General features: G+C 40.9%; 2 protein-coding genes across 2 annotated transcripts in view; both read right to left on the bottom strand.

Moving 5' to 3' along the window:
• Positions 1-5,649: 5,649 nt before the first annotated feature.
• Positions 5,650-7,025, bottom strand: RBMXL2 (RBMX like 2). The gene has a single exon (XM_060017301.1). The coding sequence runs from the start codon at positions 7,023-7,025 to the stop codon at positions 5,874-5,876; it is 1,152 nt and encodes a 383-aa protein (XP_059873284.1). The 3' UTR covers positions 5,650-5,873.
• An 86-nt stretch (positions 7,026-7,111) lies between these two features.
• NLRP14 (NLR family pyrin domain containing 14) overlaps positions 7,112-19,082 on the bottom strand; it is a 44,291-nt gene continuing 32,320 nt past the window's right edge. Inside the window, 1 exon segment of the mRNA XM_060019675.1 lies at positions 7,112-7,325. Coding sequence (XP_059875658.1) covers positions 7,112-7,325 — 214 coding nt within the window.

Below are 19,082 nucleotides of genomic sequence, written 5' to 3'. Positions count from 1 at the left end.
TATACTCTACTGCAACTCACGGACTTCCTTAGGTGCACCACGCTCTGTGTCAACTGTAAGTAACGATAACAGCCACACTTTTTAAACTCCAGGCATCGTACTAGCTACCTGATTTATGAGATAAAGTCTAAGCTAATTATGCCAGAGAGTAATAATTCTAAATCCTACTAGATTTGAAGGAATCAAGGTCTTTCTTTTTTAACCTCTCACTTTTTAAAAATTGAAATATTTTGATGTATAATATTATGTTAGTTTCAGGTATACTACATAATGATTTGACATTTGCATAAATTATGAAATGATCACCAAGATTAAGTCTAATAATGTGTCCCCATACATTAGTATAGTATTATTGACCATATTCTTTATGCTGCATGTTACATCCCTGTGGCTTATTTATTTTATAAACAGAGGTTTGTACCTCTTAATCCTCCTTACCTACTTCATCCCCGTTCCCCGCCTGCCTGCCTTCCCTGAAGGAATCAAGGTCTTGATAATAACATGCCACTTCAAACTGGTTAGGAATGGGACATTGAGCCTGCTGATGGAGGTTCTTGGTCACCTTAGCTGTCAAGAAGTTGAGAAGGCAGAGGCTACAGAATATAAATCAGGGCTGTAAAGAGTCAAATACATCTTCTAGATTTCAGGTTGGGTGAATACAGCCTGAATAAATACAATAAAACTCTCAAGTTGAACTTTTCTGAAGACTTCTAGTACATGAGCAATTTTACCAGTCAATGGCAATGATAAACTCCAAAGGAAAGTCGTGCTACTGCTGTGTGTAGAATGCTGTGGTGCTACCACTTAATGAACCCCGTTCATTCCCAGCACTGCGTTGTGTGTTTATATGCCTTATTTTAAACTCTCAATTTTATAAGATGATTATCATCATTTGCATATGAAAAAACCAAAGGTCAAATTATTAAAAGATAATTGCCCAAGCCACATAAAATAACAGAATGTAGACTCATACGTATGACAAAAAGATTACCTTTCTACTGTAACAAGGAGCCTCCAAACATTATGAGGAAGCTATATTAGTTTTTCCTAATTTCTTCCCTAAAAATTCATAACACATCCTCAGATTTTTCATTATTCTTGAGTATTTTGTAAATATGGTAGTTGAATACATTCCACAGGGTCATCATTGCTCTGTAGTTATCCTCTAGAGTTAGTTTACTTTTGTGCTTGATACCCATGTTCAATGTCACCCACAAAATATTTGGACTCAGAATCATCTTTAAAGAATTTAGATGTGCTACACTGTGAGAGAAATTAGCTTCACAAACAGTATCACTGCAAAGAGAACACAGAGGTTCTGAAAGGAATTCCACCATCACTGGATTTCATGTGTGCACAGCAAAAGCAACACAGGCTAACTCTGCTTGGCGAGTTTGGGAATATGCCCCAAAGAGGAGGACACAGTTAACTGTCCCCAAAAAGGAAACTTCTCTGGGGGAATAGAAGGATAATCACATAACCTTTGAGGTAAAGGTTAAATGGGAGGCAGCAGGGACCCCACATAATCTTAAGGCTGAGAAATGTTAGAGAAGTCCCAGGTTGGAGAAATACAGGCAGAAAATTCTTTGCCATCTTACCTGTCCTGAGGCAATGGGAAAAGGGGAGCTATTGACCTATAGGACACAAGTCTCCCTCCAACACTCTAGGAGAACCCCAGAATTCAGGTTGCAATCAGAGATGGAAGATGTTAAGGCCTCACCTGATGGGGAAATATTCAGCAACGCTGTCAGTTGCCACATGGACAGTTTGGTTGCTTCTGGAACCCTGTTTTGGACAGAAGGAATGTGGAGAAGGGGTCTTAGGAATAGGCTGAGACAAGCTCAAAATAGAGAACATAAAGGTTTTGGTTATGAGATGCACATTCCTTAAATTATACCCAGGGAGTCAGTCCTGCAAAACACTTGATATGCGCTCGCTCGCGCGCTCTCTCTCTCTCTCTCTCTCTCATGAAAGTGATTATAAACAAGATCTCAACTGACTACCTCTCTTATTTTCCTACAAAGATAGGTCTAATACATTAATTTCCATTGAGGAAATATTGGGTCTGTTATATACGTACATGAGAAATCCACAGCCATTGTAAGCTATGATCTCTTGAGCTCATTTAAGCTCTGGCTAAGTCTTTATTTCCAAATGTTTGCATGTCACTTTAAAAAAAATTATTAGTAGTTTCAATAGCCATGAGATTACTCCTTAGAAATAACAATTCTGTTAACTGGAAAAAGGTTTTCATCACTATTGTACTCCAAAAAGAATATCAAAGGGAAAACTGTACTATCAGCTAAGATTTGGTTCTCAGATATAAAAGTTCTACCCTTGCGGTTATCGTGAGCTAGCCATGAACACAGTCTAGAATAGGAGGGTTCTATGAATTGAGTCAGAATAAGGCGTCATCCACCCAGAGGGAACAAATCTGGGAGGGAGAATCACTGTCAAGGTAAGACAGTTTCAGAGTAATAGTTAACATTTTTTTGAGTAGCCATTATATTCTGGTGCTCACTGAGCTCTATTTCTCATATTAAAATTTGTATTATAAAGTATTTAGAAATTATACAATAAGAGATGCCAATGTGCAGACCATAGAAATTTTTTTTTTTTTTTTTTTGCGGTACGCAGGCCTCTCACTGTTGTGGGCTCTCCCGCTGCGGAGCACAGGCTCCAGACGCGCAGGCTCAGCGGCCATGGCTCACAGGCCCAGCCGCTCCGCGGCATGTGGGATCTTCCCAGACCGGGGCATGAACCGGTGTCCCCTGCATCGGCAGGCGGACTCTCAACCACTGCGCCATCAGGGAAGCCCCAGACCATAGAAATTTAAGGTAACATTGTCATTTTTGCTTAAAATCCATCTCTTTTAAAGAGATAAAACATTACAAATTCAGCTAAAGTTTCTTGTGTATCACTCCAATCATATTTTTTATTTTTAGCACACCTATATTTACAGAATTTGCCTTTTTCACCCAGCAAATATTTTGATATTTACCTATGTTGATACATGTGGATCTGGTTGATTCACATTAGCTTCTACATGGAACTTCACCGAAGAATGAATCTCAGTTGATCCTCTCCAGTAGGGTCTTTCTACCCTTTTAACATTCAAAAAGTGCTGTAAAGACCAATCCTGTGCATATCTCCTTGTGTACTTGTGCAAATTTCTCTAGGTCCTCTCCTTGAAGCAGATTTTCTGGGTCATTAAGGTATGTTCCCTCCAACTTTATTAGGCATTGCCAAGATTATTTCCAAAGTGATTGTGTCAATTTACACATCTATCAGAAAGGTATGAGTTCTTTTGCCCACTTTTTTCTTGGTATTTTTTCTTTCTTATTGTTTTCTAAGTATTCTTTTGGAAATTATTTCAATGCAAATAAATCGTTCCAATCTATGGTTTAATACTTCACTTTACCAGTGTCTTTTATCACAAAAAAAATCTTAATGTGGAAAATTATAACATTTTCCTCCTAGGTTTGTGCTTTTTATCTTAAAAAGAAACTCTATACCTCAGTGTGATATATTTTATTTTCTTCTAAGTGTTTAAATTTCTTTCCTCTTCACATCACATTTATCTTCAAACCAGCTAGAATGTATTTTTGCGTATAGTATTAGGGAATCTCTTTTTGCAGAGATAGCCATTAAAAAAAGTCCATCCTTTCACCATTGTTTTAAAGCTATCTGTCATAATACCATGTTTTCATATACAGCTTGGCCTGTTTCTAGGCTGTTTTGGTCTATTGATCTGTCTCTATTTGCCTGTTGATGTCACACAGCTTTACTAAATTACTATAATTTTCTAATAAGTCTTGGTATCCAGTAGGGTAAGTTCTAATTTCTTTTTTTCAGAATTACTTTGCTCTTCTTGCTCTTTATTCTACCATATAAATTTTAGGATTAGCTAAATCTCCCATTAGTGTCTTTTAAAAAATCTATTTCTTAACAATTTGTTGGTAGTGAATGGGAACTATTAATTTTTTTTTCAGTTTTGTGGTTGATTGGCCAAATCTTTTATTTAGTATTCCATCGCTGATCAACACAAATATTTGATATTATTGGGGAAGAGGGGAGGGGTGCTGTGTGGCAAAAAAAAATCATGTTGTAATTACACTTGAAGTTGTACTGATTTTCCAAATTAATCTGGCAAGGTTGAGAACGGTTATGATAAATTCTTCTGAACCATGACAAGACATGAATCTCCATTTATTTAGGCTTCTTTTATGTCCTTTAACAAAAATTAGCAATTCTTCCATTAAGGTCTTACACATTTTTGCCAGGTTAACTCGTGGATCTTTTTTTTTTGGTTGAGCTATTTCTTGCATTTGATCTTCTGGGCCACTATTGCAGCCTCTCCTGTAATTCACCTACTTTATTATTTTGTCAAAAAATCATGTTTTTAGAGTCATATATGTGAGTGTGTTACATTCAGGTCTCTTTAAGGACTTTTTGCTGTTGTTCAGGTGTTCATCTGTTTCTCTAGCAATTATAACACTGAACATGGATCCTAATATTTTGACCCGATCCGTCTTTGCTCGTTAGAGATCCTTGACTGTACAATTACCTTTCTTTCAGATAAACAGAGGAATTCACAGGAGCTAAATGGAAAAGGTGTTTCTTACCCTGTGCTTGGGGTGAAAAAAGGAGATTCTCATATTCTTGAGCCACTTCGGAGGAAGCCTCTGTGATCTTTGCTCAAGCCCTTCTCCCCACCATAAGAGTATAGACCACTCAACCCATGCCCTTGCCTTTTGTGGACAGGAGGACCTCATAACAGGCTGAGATCCTCAGATGTTGAAATGCCAAGCTCTCAGAGATCCTCTGAGTTTCTGAGCTCTAATGATGCTTACTTTTGATTCTTCCACCCCTAGGGGAAGAATCCCAATTCTCCAATTCTCTAGAGCCAAGGGCAAGTAGCTTGCAGTTAGGAATCGAAGCTATCTGGATACCCAAATCCACCCTTGGTATATTTTCTACTTGCTTTTTAAAATTTGTTGGTGGTGAAAGGGAATGGTATTAATTGATTTTATGAGGGGCATTTTGCAGTTTTGTGGCTGGTTGGCCAAATTTTTAATATAGTATTCCATCCTAGTTCAACACAAGAATGGTATTTTGGGGAGTAAGGGAATAGGAGATTCTGCAGATTTCCAAAGAATAAGAAAACAGGCAAAATGTGGCCAGCATTCTCCATTTGTTTTTTTAGACTTACTGAGTGAATAGAACTTTCTTTCGTTACATATACAACTGATCTAAGTGGTTTTTGTTGTTGCTGTCGACTGTTTGGTTTTTAATACGGTTAACACTGAGATTCACTTTGAAAGACACTTAGAAATCTTAGGAGTAAAACACACCAATCCCTCCCCCTCTCCCAAAAATCTAGTTGGTTTGAATGGACAGAATGACCGAATTTTCCATTTTAGGTGTGCAGAAAGATCTTTGTAAAAGATCTTAGAACTTTAGGCCTCATTTATCAGGTGAATTTAGAAGGAAGGAAGCCTTTAGGAGAATTTCTACTTGGAAATATAAGAAAACTAGTACGCAGGTTCAAGTCGTATACTTTTAAATGAACTTGTTGAAAGAAACGTTAACAATTCCAAAACGCAATCAAAACAAGTTTTAACTTTTTCCTCTCAAGAGTACAAAAAAAAAAAATTATGGAGAGAAAGTTAACAGGGAATTCTTAAAACATAAAAACAACTCTTCTTTGCGCTAGTCCTTAAGTAGTTACCATAGAACAGTCTCTACTTTTCGGCAGCTTCTTTGTAAAAACAACTCTTCTTTGCGCTAGTCCTTAAGTAGTTACCATAGAACAGTCTCTACTTTTCGGCAGCTTCTTTGAATGCAGATTTCGGTCCCAAGTCTCTTGGTGCTTAGTATCTGCTCCGGTCTCCCCCTCTCTCCGCACAGCTTCCCAGGCGGCCTCCGCCTAGTGGGGCCCTGCGGCCGGACCCGCTGTAGGACTCGCGCGGGGGCGGGCACCCCCTCTCCATGGACCGCAGCCTCCCGCGATCAGCTCTGCCTGCCCGGTCGCGGCCCCTCCAATAGCGCTCGCTCCGGCCGCCACCGTAAGCATCGGGCGGGCAGCCGCGGTACTCGTCGTAGCGGCCGCCGCCGTAAGATGGCGGGGGCCCCCGTGAAGGGGCGGCGCTGCGCGGGTCCCCGTAGCTCTCGAAGGGGTCTCGGTAGGAGCCTCCGCTCGGGTGATACAGGTAGTCGCGGTCGCGCCCCCCGTAGCCGTCTCGCTCACCGTAGCCTCTCGATGGACAGTCGTCCCGGGCGCTGGAGTGGCCGTAGTCGCGGTAGGTGTACTCTCTGGGCGAGGGAGCAAAACCCCGGGGGTCGCGGGCGCTCGAGTAGTCGCGGCTCGACGAGTAGCTGTCACGGGGCGAGTAGCCCTCCTCCCGGGGGCCCAGGTAGGGGTCCCGGCGCGGGGGCGGCGGCTCCCGGCGCAGCGGGCCGGCATAGCCGTCTCGGCCCCGCGTGGCCGGGGGCCGCCCGTGTATTCCACCATTTCCGCTGCGGGCCGGGCCCGACGGCGCGGCCCTCTTCGGGGGCGGGCCGGCCCTGCGCGGCGGCGGCGGCCCGCGCTTCACAGGCAGCGGGGCCCGGGAGGACCGCAGGTAGAAGTCGCCCGCGTAGCCGCCGTCGTCCGCCGGCCCGCCCCGGGACTGGGGGCGCCGTGGGCCGCTGCCGCGGTCCCCGAGCAGGCCCCTCGTGCGGCTATGGGACGGCGGCGGGCCCCGCCGGCTGCTCTCGAACGCCGGCTTGGTGGCCTGGGCCACCTTTATGGCCTTACCATCCAGGGTCTTGCCGTTCATATCTCTGGCGGCGGCCTTGGCATCTGCCGGGCTTTCGAAGGTGACGAACGCGAAGCCCCTGGACTTGCTGGTTTCTCGATCTTTCATCAGGAGCACCTCGGTGAGGCAGCCATACTTGCCAAACGTGGCCTCGAGGATTTTCTCGTCGGTTTCGAGGTTGAGCCCGCCAATGAAGAGCTTCCCCGGGCGGTCCACTTCCACCATGTCTGCGGGTCGGGTGGCCAGTGGCGTGGGCGGCGAAGTCGAGGCACGGGTCTTGGCTTCCGAGCCCCGCTGGCCGAAGGCGGCTCCTACCGGTTGGGCGGCGCGTCGTCGCGGAAACCCCGGAACCACAAGTCGGCTGCGCAGGCGGAATGCTCCGGTTTGTGCCTCTCGGGTCTAGTTCCCGCCGCCTGGCTGGCTCTTGCTGGTTGTGATTGGTTGGTGGTGCGGGGAGGGCCGTCCCGCCGGCAACGAGGCAAGTTGGCGGTTTTGTGACTTTTTTCACACTCGTTTACCTTTGGCCTGAATTTTTTCAGTCACTCCTGAAAAAAAGTTTTTCCCATTGCTCTTAATGAGAGGAATTTTAATGCGTTCCAATCCACGTTACCTAAAACCATATTCAAACAGAAAAAGTAGTTGAAAAAAATGGAATAATAATTTTAAAGTTTTAAAATGCAGTTTCTACGTAAAATGTGTTAAGAATAAGATGTTTTGCGTTGCCAAGGGGAAAGAGAGAAAATGATAAGTGGAGGGTTCTTCGGTGGTACAGGAAGAAGAGGGAGTCATTCTTTGGATGTGCCATCTTTCCCTCCTGCACCGTTTTCTTGCATTTTTCAACCTTCAAAGGACTCAGTTATGTAGTATTGAAACTGCCCTTTAAGATAAATATTGAACGGAAAGTCACCTGAGGGACAAAATAAAGGCAAATGTGACAGCACTAGGACACTCGCCAAAGTAGCACCTAAGCAAGCATAGGACACTAAAGACTTTACCGCTTCATCGCGAAAGAAAGGCGCACCTCAGGAAAACAAAACATTTTGGGTTCATTCTAACGAATTACACAGTTCAGATTTGTTCCTCACGATATTCTCTGAATGGAAATAAGTATGAAAAGTAAATTGGTGAACTATCTTCACCCAAGATAGTAATGTCTAAAGCCACTTTTTTTTTAATATTTACTTTGTGTGGGAGTGTGTATATATATATATATTATGTGTTACATGTTTTTATTGCAATAGCCATATAATCTTGAAAAGGGTACTGCAAGGAGGCATTTTTATGATGTTTCTGATTTTAATGGGTACTCTTTTAAGGCTTTGAGAGTTTTTTAGCATGCATAAATGGAAGTTAAAGTATAAATGCATCCCATCAGTTCATGTGAGGAATTGCAGTAACAAATTTTTATTATTAAAATCATTATTATATTTCTAAGGTAAACTTACCTGTTGGGATGTATTCATTTTTAAATATGTTAACGAATTTTGTTTGCTCATACTTAGAAATTTTACATTTCTGGGCATAAAGGGTATTAGCCAATAATTTTCTTCCCCATACCTAGCTGGGGAGATTTTTGCCCAAATTTCTTTTAGTTTTCAGTCTATTCAGATTTTTAAAAATTTCTTCTTGACTTGGTCTTTGTAAGATATACTTTTTTCTAAAAGTTATCCATCTTTGTTTAATTTGAAAATTTATTTTATCAATAGCCTGTCCGGTTTTGCTTTCTTTTTTTGTGACCAGTCTTGCCAGAAGATTTTATCTTTTCAAAGAACTACACTTTTTCTTTGCTGATCCTCTGTTTTGATTTTATTTGCTGCTACTGTCTTTTTTCCTTTCCATAATTCTTTGGATTTACAATTTGTATTATTTTCATTCTAGATTTTTAGGTAAGACACTTAGTGCATTAAGAGTTTCAAAAAACATTTCTTCTGATTGTTATATCTAAGTTTAAATTTTACTCTCCATGTACTAGTTAACAGCATGCCCTGAGCTGTGATACATGGTTATTTTCACTGTTGTTCACTTCCTAACATTTTCTCATTTTCATCATTTCTTGACTCATGAATTATAAAGAAGTATGTTTTAAAAATTTCAAACATATGGATATTTTTGGTTTTCTAACATGCTCTATATGATATCCATACGTTGGTATTTGCTGAAACTTGCTTTACGACCTGAAGTATATGTGTGCTTGTTGTGTGTCTAATAGTCCACGTATGCTTGAGAAGAAAGTATATTCTCTAAATATTGGGGTAGAATTCTTTCCTTATATAGTGATGTTCAAGTCTTCCTCATCCTAACTTATTTTTTATTTGATAGGGTTGTTGAGAACTGTTTTAAACTCCCATAATTGTGGATTTATTAATTTCTCTTTATTTTTATGTCCATTTTTGCCTCATGTAACTTAAGATTATATTGTTAAATGCATGAAGATTGAGAATTGCTATGTATTTCTGGTGAATGATTTTATTATGTAATGATCCTCATTATTTATAATATTTTTTTACCTTAATTTGTTTTGTCTGACACTTATGTAGCTCAATATTTTTCAGAATTTTTTCTGCCAGCTTATTGTGTGCCGTCTGTTAACCATGCCTTTCTTGCCTCTTTTTTCCATCTTTCCTGCCATCTCTGGTATCACATGATTTGACTATTCCTTTCTTTTTCCTCTAACAATATGGAAGAAGTTATGTTTTCTATATCTATTCCTTGAATGATTACCTTTAATGTTTTTATTGAGGGCTAACTTATAAACACAAAATTTACAAGTTTATGTATAAAATCTTAAATTTACTGCTTAATTTTTACATATGTGTACATCCATGTAAACATGGATGACCCACATCAAGATCTATAACATTTCCATCACCCCCAATTGTTCCCTCATGCCCCTTTCAAAATAATACCTTCCGCTCAGAGGTAACCACTTTTCTGACTTACATAAGCATAATTTTGTTTTGCTTGTTCTTTGACTTTATATAAATGGAATCATATAGAATGAACTCTTCTGTGTCTGGCACTCAGTATATTTTTGAGATTCATCCATGTATTGTACACACCAGTAATTGCACTTTTTCTTTGATTTTTTTAGTCGTTGTATGACTATACCAAAATATTTTTTTTTCCATTTTTCTGTTGATGGACATAGGAGCTTGTTGGGGAATGATTCCTTTTTCCTCCAGTTACCACAATGCCCTCTCCCCATATAATCAGTCCCAGATCCCACAATACATCCAGAATCCATTCACTTAACTACTTCTGCACTACAATCACCTTCATACCAACTACCTATGTCCCTTAGCTGGACACCTGCTGGGGACACAAAGTCTTATGAGTGGGTAAAATGGTCAACAGTCCCAAGGGTCTGGGACTCCTTGACAAGGGAGCCTCATGTCCCTTGTCAAGTATCAAAACCCATTGGTGATCTGTACCCGGAGCTGCAACTAGATTGAGAGAATATAGAAATGTAAGGGTTGATAGAATTTAAGTGGAGGTTTGGATGAGAATTGGAATGTTTAAACAGGCTTTACGTGAAATGATAGGGTCTCTTTGTCTCTTTTACCTGAGTGTATTATGTGGATGGATATTGTATCTGACTGAGGAATGTTTCCCCTACCTACTGTTGTAAAACACAAGACAGAAATTGCTCCTTAAGCAGCATTAATAGGACATGCTAAATGGGAACAAGTAAGATTGCCTGAACACAAACGATGCGACCAACAAGGAATTAATTTCCAAAATATAAAAACAGCTCATACAGCTTAATATAAAAAAAATAAACAACCAAATCAAAAAATGGACAGAAGACCTAAATAGACATTTCTCCAAAGCAGACATACAATGGCCAACAGGCACATGAAAAGATGCTCAACATCCCTAATTATTAGAGAAATGTAAATCAAAACTACAATGAGGTACCACCTCAAACCAGAAGAATAGCCATCTTCAAAATTCTACAAATAATAAATGCTGGAGAGGGTGTGGAGAAAAGGGAACCCTCCTACACTGATGGTGGGAATGTAAATTGGTGCAGCCAATATGGAAAACAGTATGGAGGTTCCTTAAAAAACTAAGGTTACCATATGATCCAGCTATCCCACTCCTGGGCATATATCCAGAGAAAACTCTAATTAAAAAAGATATGTGCACCCCAATGTTCATTGCAGCACTCTTTACAATAGCCAAGACATGGAAGCAGTCTAAATGTCCACTGACAGATGAATGGATGTGGCATATCTTCACACACACACACACACACACACACACACACACACACACACACACAGGAATATTACTCAGCCATAAAAAGAATGAAATTATGCCACTTGCAGCAACATGGATGGACCCAGGGATTATCATACTAAGTGAAGTAAGTCAGACAGAGAAAGACAAATATATGACATCACTTATATGTGGAATCTTAAAAAATGATAAAATGAACTGTTTACAAAACAGAAATAGACTCACAGACATAGAAAACAAACTTATGGTTACCAAAGGGGAAAAGGGGGCGGGATAAACTAGGAGTTTGGGATTAACAGATACACACTACTATATATAAAATAAACAACAAGGACCCACTGTGCAGCACAGGGAACTATCAATATCTTGTAATAACCTATAATAGAAAAGAATCTGAAAAAGAATGTGTATATATATATATACACACACACACACACATATAGACATACATATATATCTGATTTACTTTGCTGTACACCTGAAACTAACACAACACTGTAAATCAACTATACTTCAATTAAAATTTCTTTTCACAAAAGACTGCCTGAGCCCACACAGTATAGAATAAAACCTTGAATGCTGGTACGAGTGAGTCCTCTGTACCAGAGACCTATGTGGAGTATAAACAGGTTTATAGCAAAAGCTTGTGAACACTCCACAGTAGTGACTCCTGGGACTTGGACTAGAGAATGTCCATTTGAGGGGCAATTACTAGCTTGCTACTGAACATTAATTGAAACTGTCCCTATGACTGAAGGACAAAAAAAATAATCTTCTCACCTCGCACCCATTAGTATGGTTACTATCAAAAAAAAAAGAAAGAAAGAAAAAAACAGAAAATAACATGTTGGGGAGGATGTGCAGAAACTGGAACACTTGTGCACCTACTGGTAGGAATGTAAAATGGTGCAGCCACTATGGGAAACAGGGTGGTGGTTTTTCAAAAAATTAAAAACAGAATTACCAGATGATCCAGCAGTCTACTTCTAGGTATGTATAAAAAAGAATTGAAAGCAGGGTCTCAGATGTTTTATACCCATGTTCATAGCCACATTATTCACAATAGCCAAGAGGTGGAAGCAACTCGTGTCCATTGCCAGATTAGTGGATAAACAAAACGTAGTATATATGTACAGTGTAATATTATTCAGACTTAAAAGGGAAGGAAATGCTGACACCTGCTACAATATGGATGAACTTGGAGGACATTATGCTAATTATTTAAAATAAGCCATTCACAAAAAAGACAAATACCGTATGGTGATTTCACTTGTAAAAGGTGTCCTAGAATAGTCAAGTTCATAGAAACAGAAAGTGGAGCAGCGGTTGACAGGGGTGGAGGGAGGGAGAAATGAGGAGCTATTGCTTAATTGGTATAGAATTTCAGTTCTTCCAGATGAAAAAGTTCTAGGGATTTGTTGCACAACAATGTGAATATACTTAACACTACTGAACTGCACATTTAAGAATAGTTAAGATGGTAAACTTCATGTTATGTGTATTTAAACACAACTAAAAATTTTGTAAATAAAAAATAAATAATAATCTTAAAACCTGAAGTATCAGTGACGTCTTGGGTGAGGTCAGAAAAACATGTTCATGGGGAGGGCAGTGGCCAGTAGAGTTCCATAATAAAATGGAAATGGTTTGTATAGGAATATGTTATCAGAGGAATGCAGAGTTACTCAGTGGATTCACAAGCAGGTGTACTCTTTTCTCCAAGGACTGACTATGGAAACACATGAGGGAACTGCCAGAGTCTATTCTATGGATAGTGCCCTGTAAACAGCTTTTCAGCTGACCAAAAAAGAGCTGCTTCATTTATGGATGGCAGTTCCAAGGTGAACCGACCGCATCCTGTTGGGAAGTTTACCATATTGTTCGAAGAAGGTAAAAACCAATTAGTTCAGCAGGACTTTTTGGTCCTCCTTTTGAGTAGGAATCCAATGTAATAATGAAAAAAAAAAACCCAGTCAGTTCAGTGAGCTGAATTATATTCTGTTTACCTAGCAATGACAGAAGAAATGAACGATGATAAAAAGCCCCTATGTTTGAGCTTTTACTGACTCATCGGTGGTGTCCAATGGCCTGGCCTTAAGGGAATGGAAAACTGGCCTAATAAAGGGATGCCCCTATGAGGCATGGCCATAGGAATCACTATGAGAATTTGAGGGATGCGTTACAGTAGGACATGGTGATGCCCGTAGGAAGAAGTGACTAGCAGGTTCACAAGGTGGTTGGAACTGACTGATGGATATCCTGGTGTGCTTGGTTGAGGAGGCCACCTGGGTGCATAATATGAGTGGCACTGAGGGACTACAGCAATACAGAGATGGACTCAGTCTAGACATACTCCTCCTGCACCTCTGAAGCATAAACTGCCACTAAGAACTGTTTTGTTTGCCAAAAGAAAAAGAAAAAAAGAAAAAAGACAGAGCCTGCAGATGGGCTGTTTCAGATACCTTGGAGGCGGAAAGACCGTGAACATAGCAAGTGGCAAGTGAGTCAGATGCTGATATCCAAGGGGTCTTGACAAGAATAGATCCTGACTCTGGTGTAGACTTTGCTTACTCAGAGACAGATGCAAATGCTCAGAGTACTATAAAAGAACAGTACAGAAAATATTATACCAATGTGGATCACCAAGTGACATTTCTTCAGACCAAGGTACATACTTTACACCCCATAGCGTAAAGAGATGGCCAGAGAGATATCCTGCTCAGAGTAATAGTTTGATAGATAGTTGGAATTGGGAATTAAAGCATCAGTTGTCTAAAAGGCAGGTAGATACAGGCCTGAGGGGCTCTCTTACCTTCATGAGTGTGTGCTCACACTCAACATGAGCGGAGCTAAGGGAGTGTCCTCACTAACTAGAGTCCTCTTTTTCTTTTCTTCCTTATGGATATGGGGTGGAAGAGGACACTAGTATGACTGTGCAGTCCTTCCCACATGGAGGATGACTGATGACCATAACTTTTTCTTTCCTTCCCACCTCACCTCACCTTTCTTTTCCTTACATAATGGTCACAGAATCAGGGCTGCCACTACAAGTCCCAGAAGGAGGGATGATACCCAAGCAAGAAACTATAAATTTTTATGTCAGAATTCCTAAGGACCTGATGGAGTGGATTGTCCCTTTACCCTTTTTGGCAAAACTGGGATTAACAGTGAATGCAGCTATATTGTCTAATGGTAAAAACGGCCATGGGTTCTGTGTCTACATAACCCTACTCTAAATGAATGGGAGGTACTTTCTACAGGAGTACTGCGGTCTGCAACCTAGAGCAGCATAGCGGGTGCCACGCTCCCTTCCAAAAGTGGAAAAGTTTGGGTATAAATGGAGAGAGGGAGGGTAAAGGAATGAATAAATGGGTTACATGAAGAGGGACACCCAAAATTACATTAACACTCTGAAAGCGGCTCAAAGCAAGAGATGATATTATCTCTTAGCTCGATGAGACCACATGCCTGAAAGAATGGAGCTACACAGTGCAGAGGCCACTCCTGCTTTTGGAACCTGCCAAGATCAAATGGAAGCCTGCAAACCTGGGTGGCCTTATCCTGGGAGATCTTTCATACAATATGAAGACGGACTGGACTGAATGGAACTCTGGGAATGTGCCAGTCTCTTTTGACTTTCATTTTCCAAGTTATATCTACCATAATGCAATATGGTCTTACACTTACATTGATGTTAAAATGATAATACTGATATTGATAGTCAAATGTACTTGGAAATTGAGTTAGAAGCCTCCTATTTCTTTTTTATTTTTTATTAAATTTTTTTTTTTTTTTGCAGTACCCAGGCCTCTCACTGTTGTGGCCTCTCCCATTGCGGAGCGCAGGCTCTGGACGTGCAGGCTCAGCGGCCATGGCTCACGGGTCCAGCCGCTCCGCAGCATGTGGGATCTTCCCGGACCAGGGCATGAACCCATGTCCCCTGCATCGGCAGGCGGACTCTCAACCACTGCGCCACCAGGGAAGCCCAAAAAGCCTCCTGTTTCTATTCTACACTGACTCCTCCAAATGTTGCTGTATCTGTTAAGGTCAGACAGATATGATCTTTTTGCTATAAGGGATCCATTGTCAAAGACCAGGGGGTAGCCTATGGTACAACAAAAAACATTTATTTGGTCTTTGTCTAAAACCCTTGCAATTTCCTGAGTGATAGGAGTGTCTTTTATTGTCCATAATGAGACCCCTTCCACCACACCTGAGGAAACTCCTAACGGGGCACCTAGAGAGCTTCAGGTTGGGGCCTGGTCACCAGAGGAACCAGCCATGAGATTAGAGGGTTAGAACCTGATCTCTGGGAAGGGGGCTGAAGATTGAATTCAATCACTAATGGCCAATGATTTAATCAATCCTGCCTATGAAATGAAACCCCATGTAAAAACTCTAAACAGCAGAGTTCAGGGAACATCTGGGTTGGTGAACACAGGATGTGCTGGGAGGATCACGCACTCGGAAGGGGAACGGAAGCTCTGTGAATCTACTCCTCCCCACTCGCAACTTGCTCTTCATCTGGTTGTTCATTTGTATCCTTTATAATAAACTATCATCATAAGTATAGCACTTTCCTTAGTTCTGTGAGTCATACTAGAGAATTATAGAACCTGAGGGGGATTGTGGGAATTCCCAAATTGGTAGTTGGCCTGGAATCTATTGTGGTAATCAGGGAGAGATGGTATGTCATGTCCCAACAACAGTCCTCAATTCTCTGACACCAACTGGGTGTCCCGTAATTCAACTCATTTCTGACACTATGTACCCAGAGTTAGCACAGACTGTGCAGCTTAAGGCCTCAGTTCCAACAAAACTGCTCTCACTTCAGAGGCCAGCTGCAAATGGGGTCCCCAAATTTCTGCCTGGCCAACTACAGAGCAACTACAATGAAGAGGTTCTGACATACATGGTCTTTGTAAATTCTACACTCGTGGTCTGGGCTGCTCTTTTTGAAATATTTTAAAGTAATAATTATAATATCTGAAATTATAAAAAGGCATTAAATAGATGAGTATTTTGTGTGTTTACCCACTGTTCCCCACGTACCCATGAAAAAGAATGTCTCATACTATTTTTCAATCCTTGTACAACTACTGGCAGCAAACTGTAGTAGATTTGAATGATGAATGAAGGTACGAATACCAGTGAACAAGGAAGGGTCCACCAAAGGAGCTAGAACCAGGTAGGGGGGTGGGGGCATTCTCTATGGAGTCTTTCACTGGCTACACTGGCACCAGTATCCTCCAAGAGCGTAACTGGGCCAGGGTACCCTAGATGGAGACTTAGGGGGCAGAGGAGCTCCAAGATGAAAAAATGTATTACCATCAGGGAATAGAGATGACATTTCAAGAAAAATAAAAAAGAATAACACTCCTCACTCTAAAAATTAAAAACAAAAAAAAATCTCTGCAAAGGGCTATGCCCTGACAAGGATGAGTTGCAGAACACGAGGAATCGTCTTGAAGGTCCTTATCTCCTCAGGGTAGAAATCCCTAAATCAATTGAATGAGATCCCCATCCTTCCTACTAGGAAGGCCAGGGGAATTTCTCTGGAAGCAGCACCAGCGCCTGTAGACTGGGCCCCTGAATCTGTCCCCTGTATCTTCAGGGACTGAGTTCTGATCCAACCATCCAGACACACAGAGTGATCTCACGACTCTATACCATGCCACAAACTCCTTGACAGTGAGGAGGGAGCTTCCCAGTTAGTCTGAAGCTTGGGCACCCTCTCTTTTTCTTCTTAATTTTTAAAATTGTGGTAAAATACACTTAACATAGAATTTACCACCTTAAGCATTTTTAGATACACAGTTCAATAGATGTGATGTTGTGATTTATAATAGATATATATTTTTGTCTTGGTCCATGGTTCCTGGCTCACAGCTCCTAAAACCCTTGGAATTTCCTAAGCAATGAGAGCAATGGGAAATATTTAATATTTGGTTTTTGTCATGGGTTTCTGAAATAGTTCCAGAGCCATAAAGGTGAAAGGAATGTCTTGTCATTCATAACAAGCCCCCTTCTACCACACTTGGGTTTATGTTAATGAGACAACAGTGAACCAGAGAACTTATTGAACTTAGGTTGTGGTGAGGAAGACAGACAGAAAGAAATAAAATAAGGAAATCTTTGTGTTAGTGCTAGGAAAGGAAGGAACACCGATGCATTGTTAGGAAAAGGGGAGAGAGTGGTACTTACAATAGAGCACTCAACCTCCCGGAGGAGATATTTAAAGGATGGTCCACAGCCAGATCTATGAAGAGTGGAAGAGCAGAGTAGGCAACTGCACAAAGGACCAGTGGTGAAACACTTGGAGCATACAAGGAATTGGGAAGAAATTACATTGTTTAGTGAGAGGGGAGAGTGACATATTGGAAAGCTGAACCAAATTATGCAGCCTTTTGAATACAAAGAATTTGGTCCAGCTCTAGTAACGTTCACTTACTCTCTCATTCAAAGAATATTTCTTGAACATCTGATATTAAGGCAGGTATTGTACTAGGTGAAAGAGATTCTGAGGTGATGACAAACAGTAAAGGGGGCTGTTGAATTAAAAAATTAATTACATCTGAAAGACAAAAGTACTAACAATAGTCTTTCTTCCCTCTGTTGCTATAAAGGAACCTGTTCATTTTCACCCTTTCCTCTGCTCTTAAAGAAGGATATTTATTTTCTGGTAGAGGTTCTGTGATGATCTACAAAATAAAGAAATGAAGACTAAGGAAGGAAAAGAAAAATATTAGAAGGAACGATATATGCATAAGAAAACACACAAAATGATAAACTGAAAGTTTAGGGTTTTACTCTGTTTGAAAGTAATGTTGTCAAAGGTTTACATTGTGTTTAGGGGACAAAAGATGAGGCTGAATGTAATCACTAGGGGTGGAAGGAGGGGGAAAAGAGACTTCAATATGGTTTTTGTTTTGTTTTTAAAGAAAACTACATTGAAAGTAGTGTAGACAATATAGAGTAGAATGCAGTATGAGAAACCAGGAGACCAGACAGGAAATCATGACCTTAAAGAAACCGTAGCAGGAGACTAGAAAGAGGAATCTTTTCAACCTAGTTATCCATTATAATTTTCTCTTTCACTCTTAAATGTGCTTATGATACAAGGTATGATATGTGTTTTTTCCCTACACCATGAAGCAATGAACTCCATTCGCCTCAGACAACGACCTGGTGTACCACAAATTTAACTCAGTTCTGACACTATCTACCTGGAGATAGCATCAGATCCAATAGGTTAAAGGCTCAGTCCCACAAGACTGCCCCCACATCAGATGCCAGTCATAAGTCCAAGTTGCTACCTGTGTGTCTGACCAACTGGCTATAAACCCGAGGACCTCAGACCCCTTCCTGAGGTTCAGTTAATTTTCTGCAGTGGCTCACGGAACTCAGGAAAGTAATTTACTTACTAGATTACTGGTTTATTACAAACGACAGTAAAGAACATGAATGAAGAGCCAGATGAAGAGATACATAGGGCTATAGGTCCTGCACAGCAGGAGCTTCTGTCCCCAAGGAGTTGGAGGCCTGGCAGGTGGATGTGTTCTGGTTACCATCCTGGAAGTTCTCCAGATCCCTCCCTTTTGGGTTTTTATGGAGGCTCCTTTGTATAGGCATGATTGATTAAACCACTGGCCACTGGTGACTGAGTCAACCTCTACACCTACCCCCTCATCCCTGATTACAGGAGGTGTGATTGAAAGTTCCAACCCTTTAACTGGTTGGTGCCCCTGGCCACCAGCTCCACCATCCATAAGGGGTTTCCCACTGTCACCTCAGAAACAACTCAGGTGTGGCTGAAAGGGCTTGTTATGGATTACCCTTTTCACCTGTATGGCTCTGAAGCTATTTCAGAAACTGAGGACAAAAGATGAAATATTAGAACAAAAGATGCTCCCATTGTTCTTATCAATGAGGAAATTCTAAGGGTTTTGGGAGCCGTGAGCCAGGAACTGTGGAAAAAGACTAAAATTTATTTTATTATAAATCACAGTATCACAGTAGGGTATAGATGGTTGTCCTTCA

The sequence above is a fragment of the Delphinus delphis genome, chromosome 8 (genome assembly GCF_949987515.2).
Source record: "Delphinus delphis chromosome 8, mDelDel1.2, whole genome shotgun sequence".
Lineage (NCBI taxonomy): Eukaryota > Metazoa > Chordata > Mammalia > Artiodactyla > Delphinidae > Delphinus > Delphinus delphis.
The sequence above is the reverse complement of the archived record's forward strand: the minus strand, read 5'-3'. Positions and strand labels throughout refer to the sequence as shown.

Coding starts and splice junctions, on each gene's coding strand:
- RBMXL2 (XM_060017301.1), bottom strand. CDS start 7,025: ATGGTGGAAGTGGACCGCCCGGGGAAGCTCTTCATTGGCGGGCTCAAC.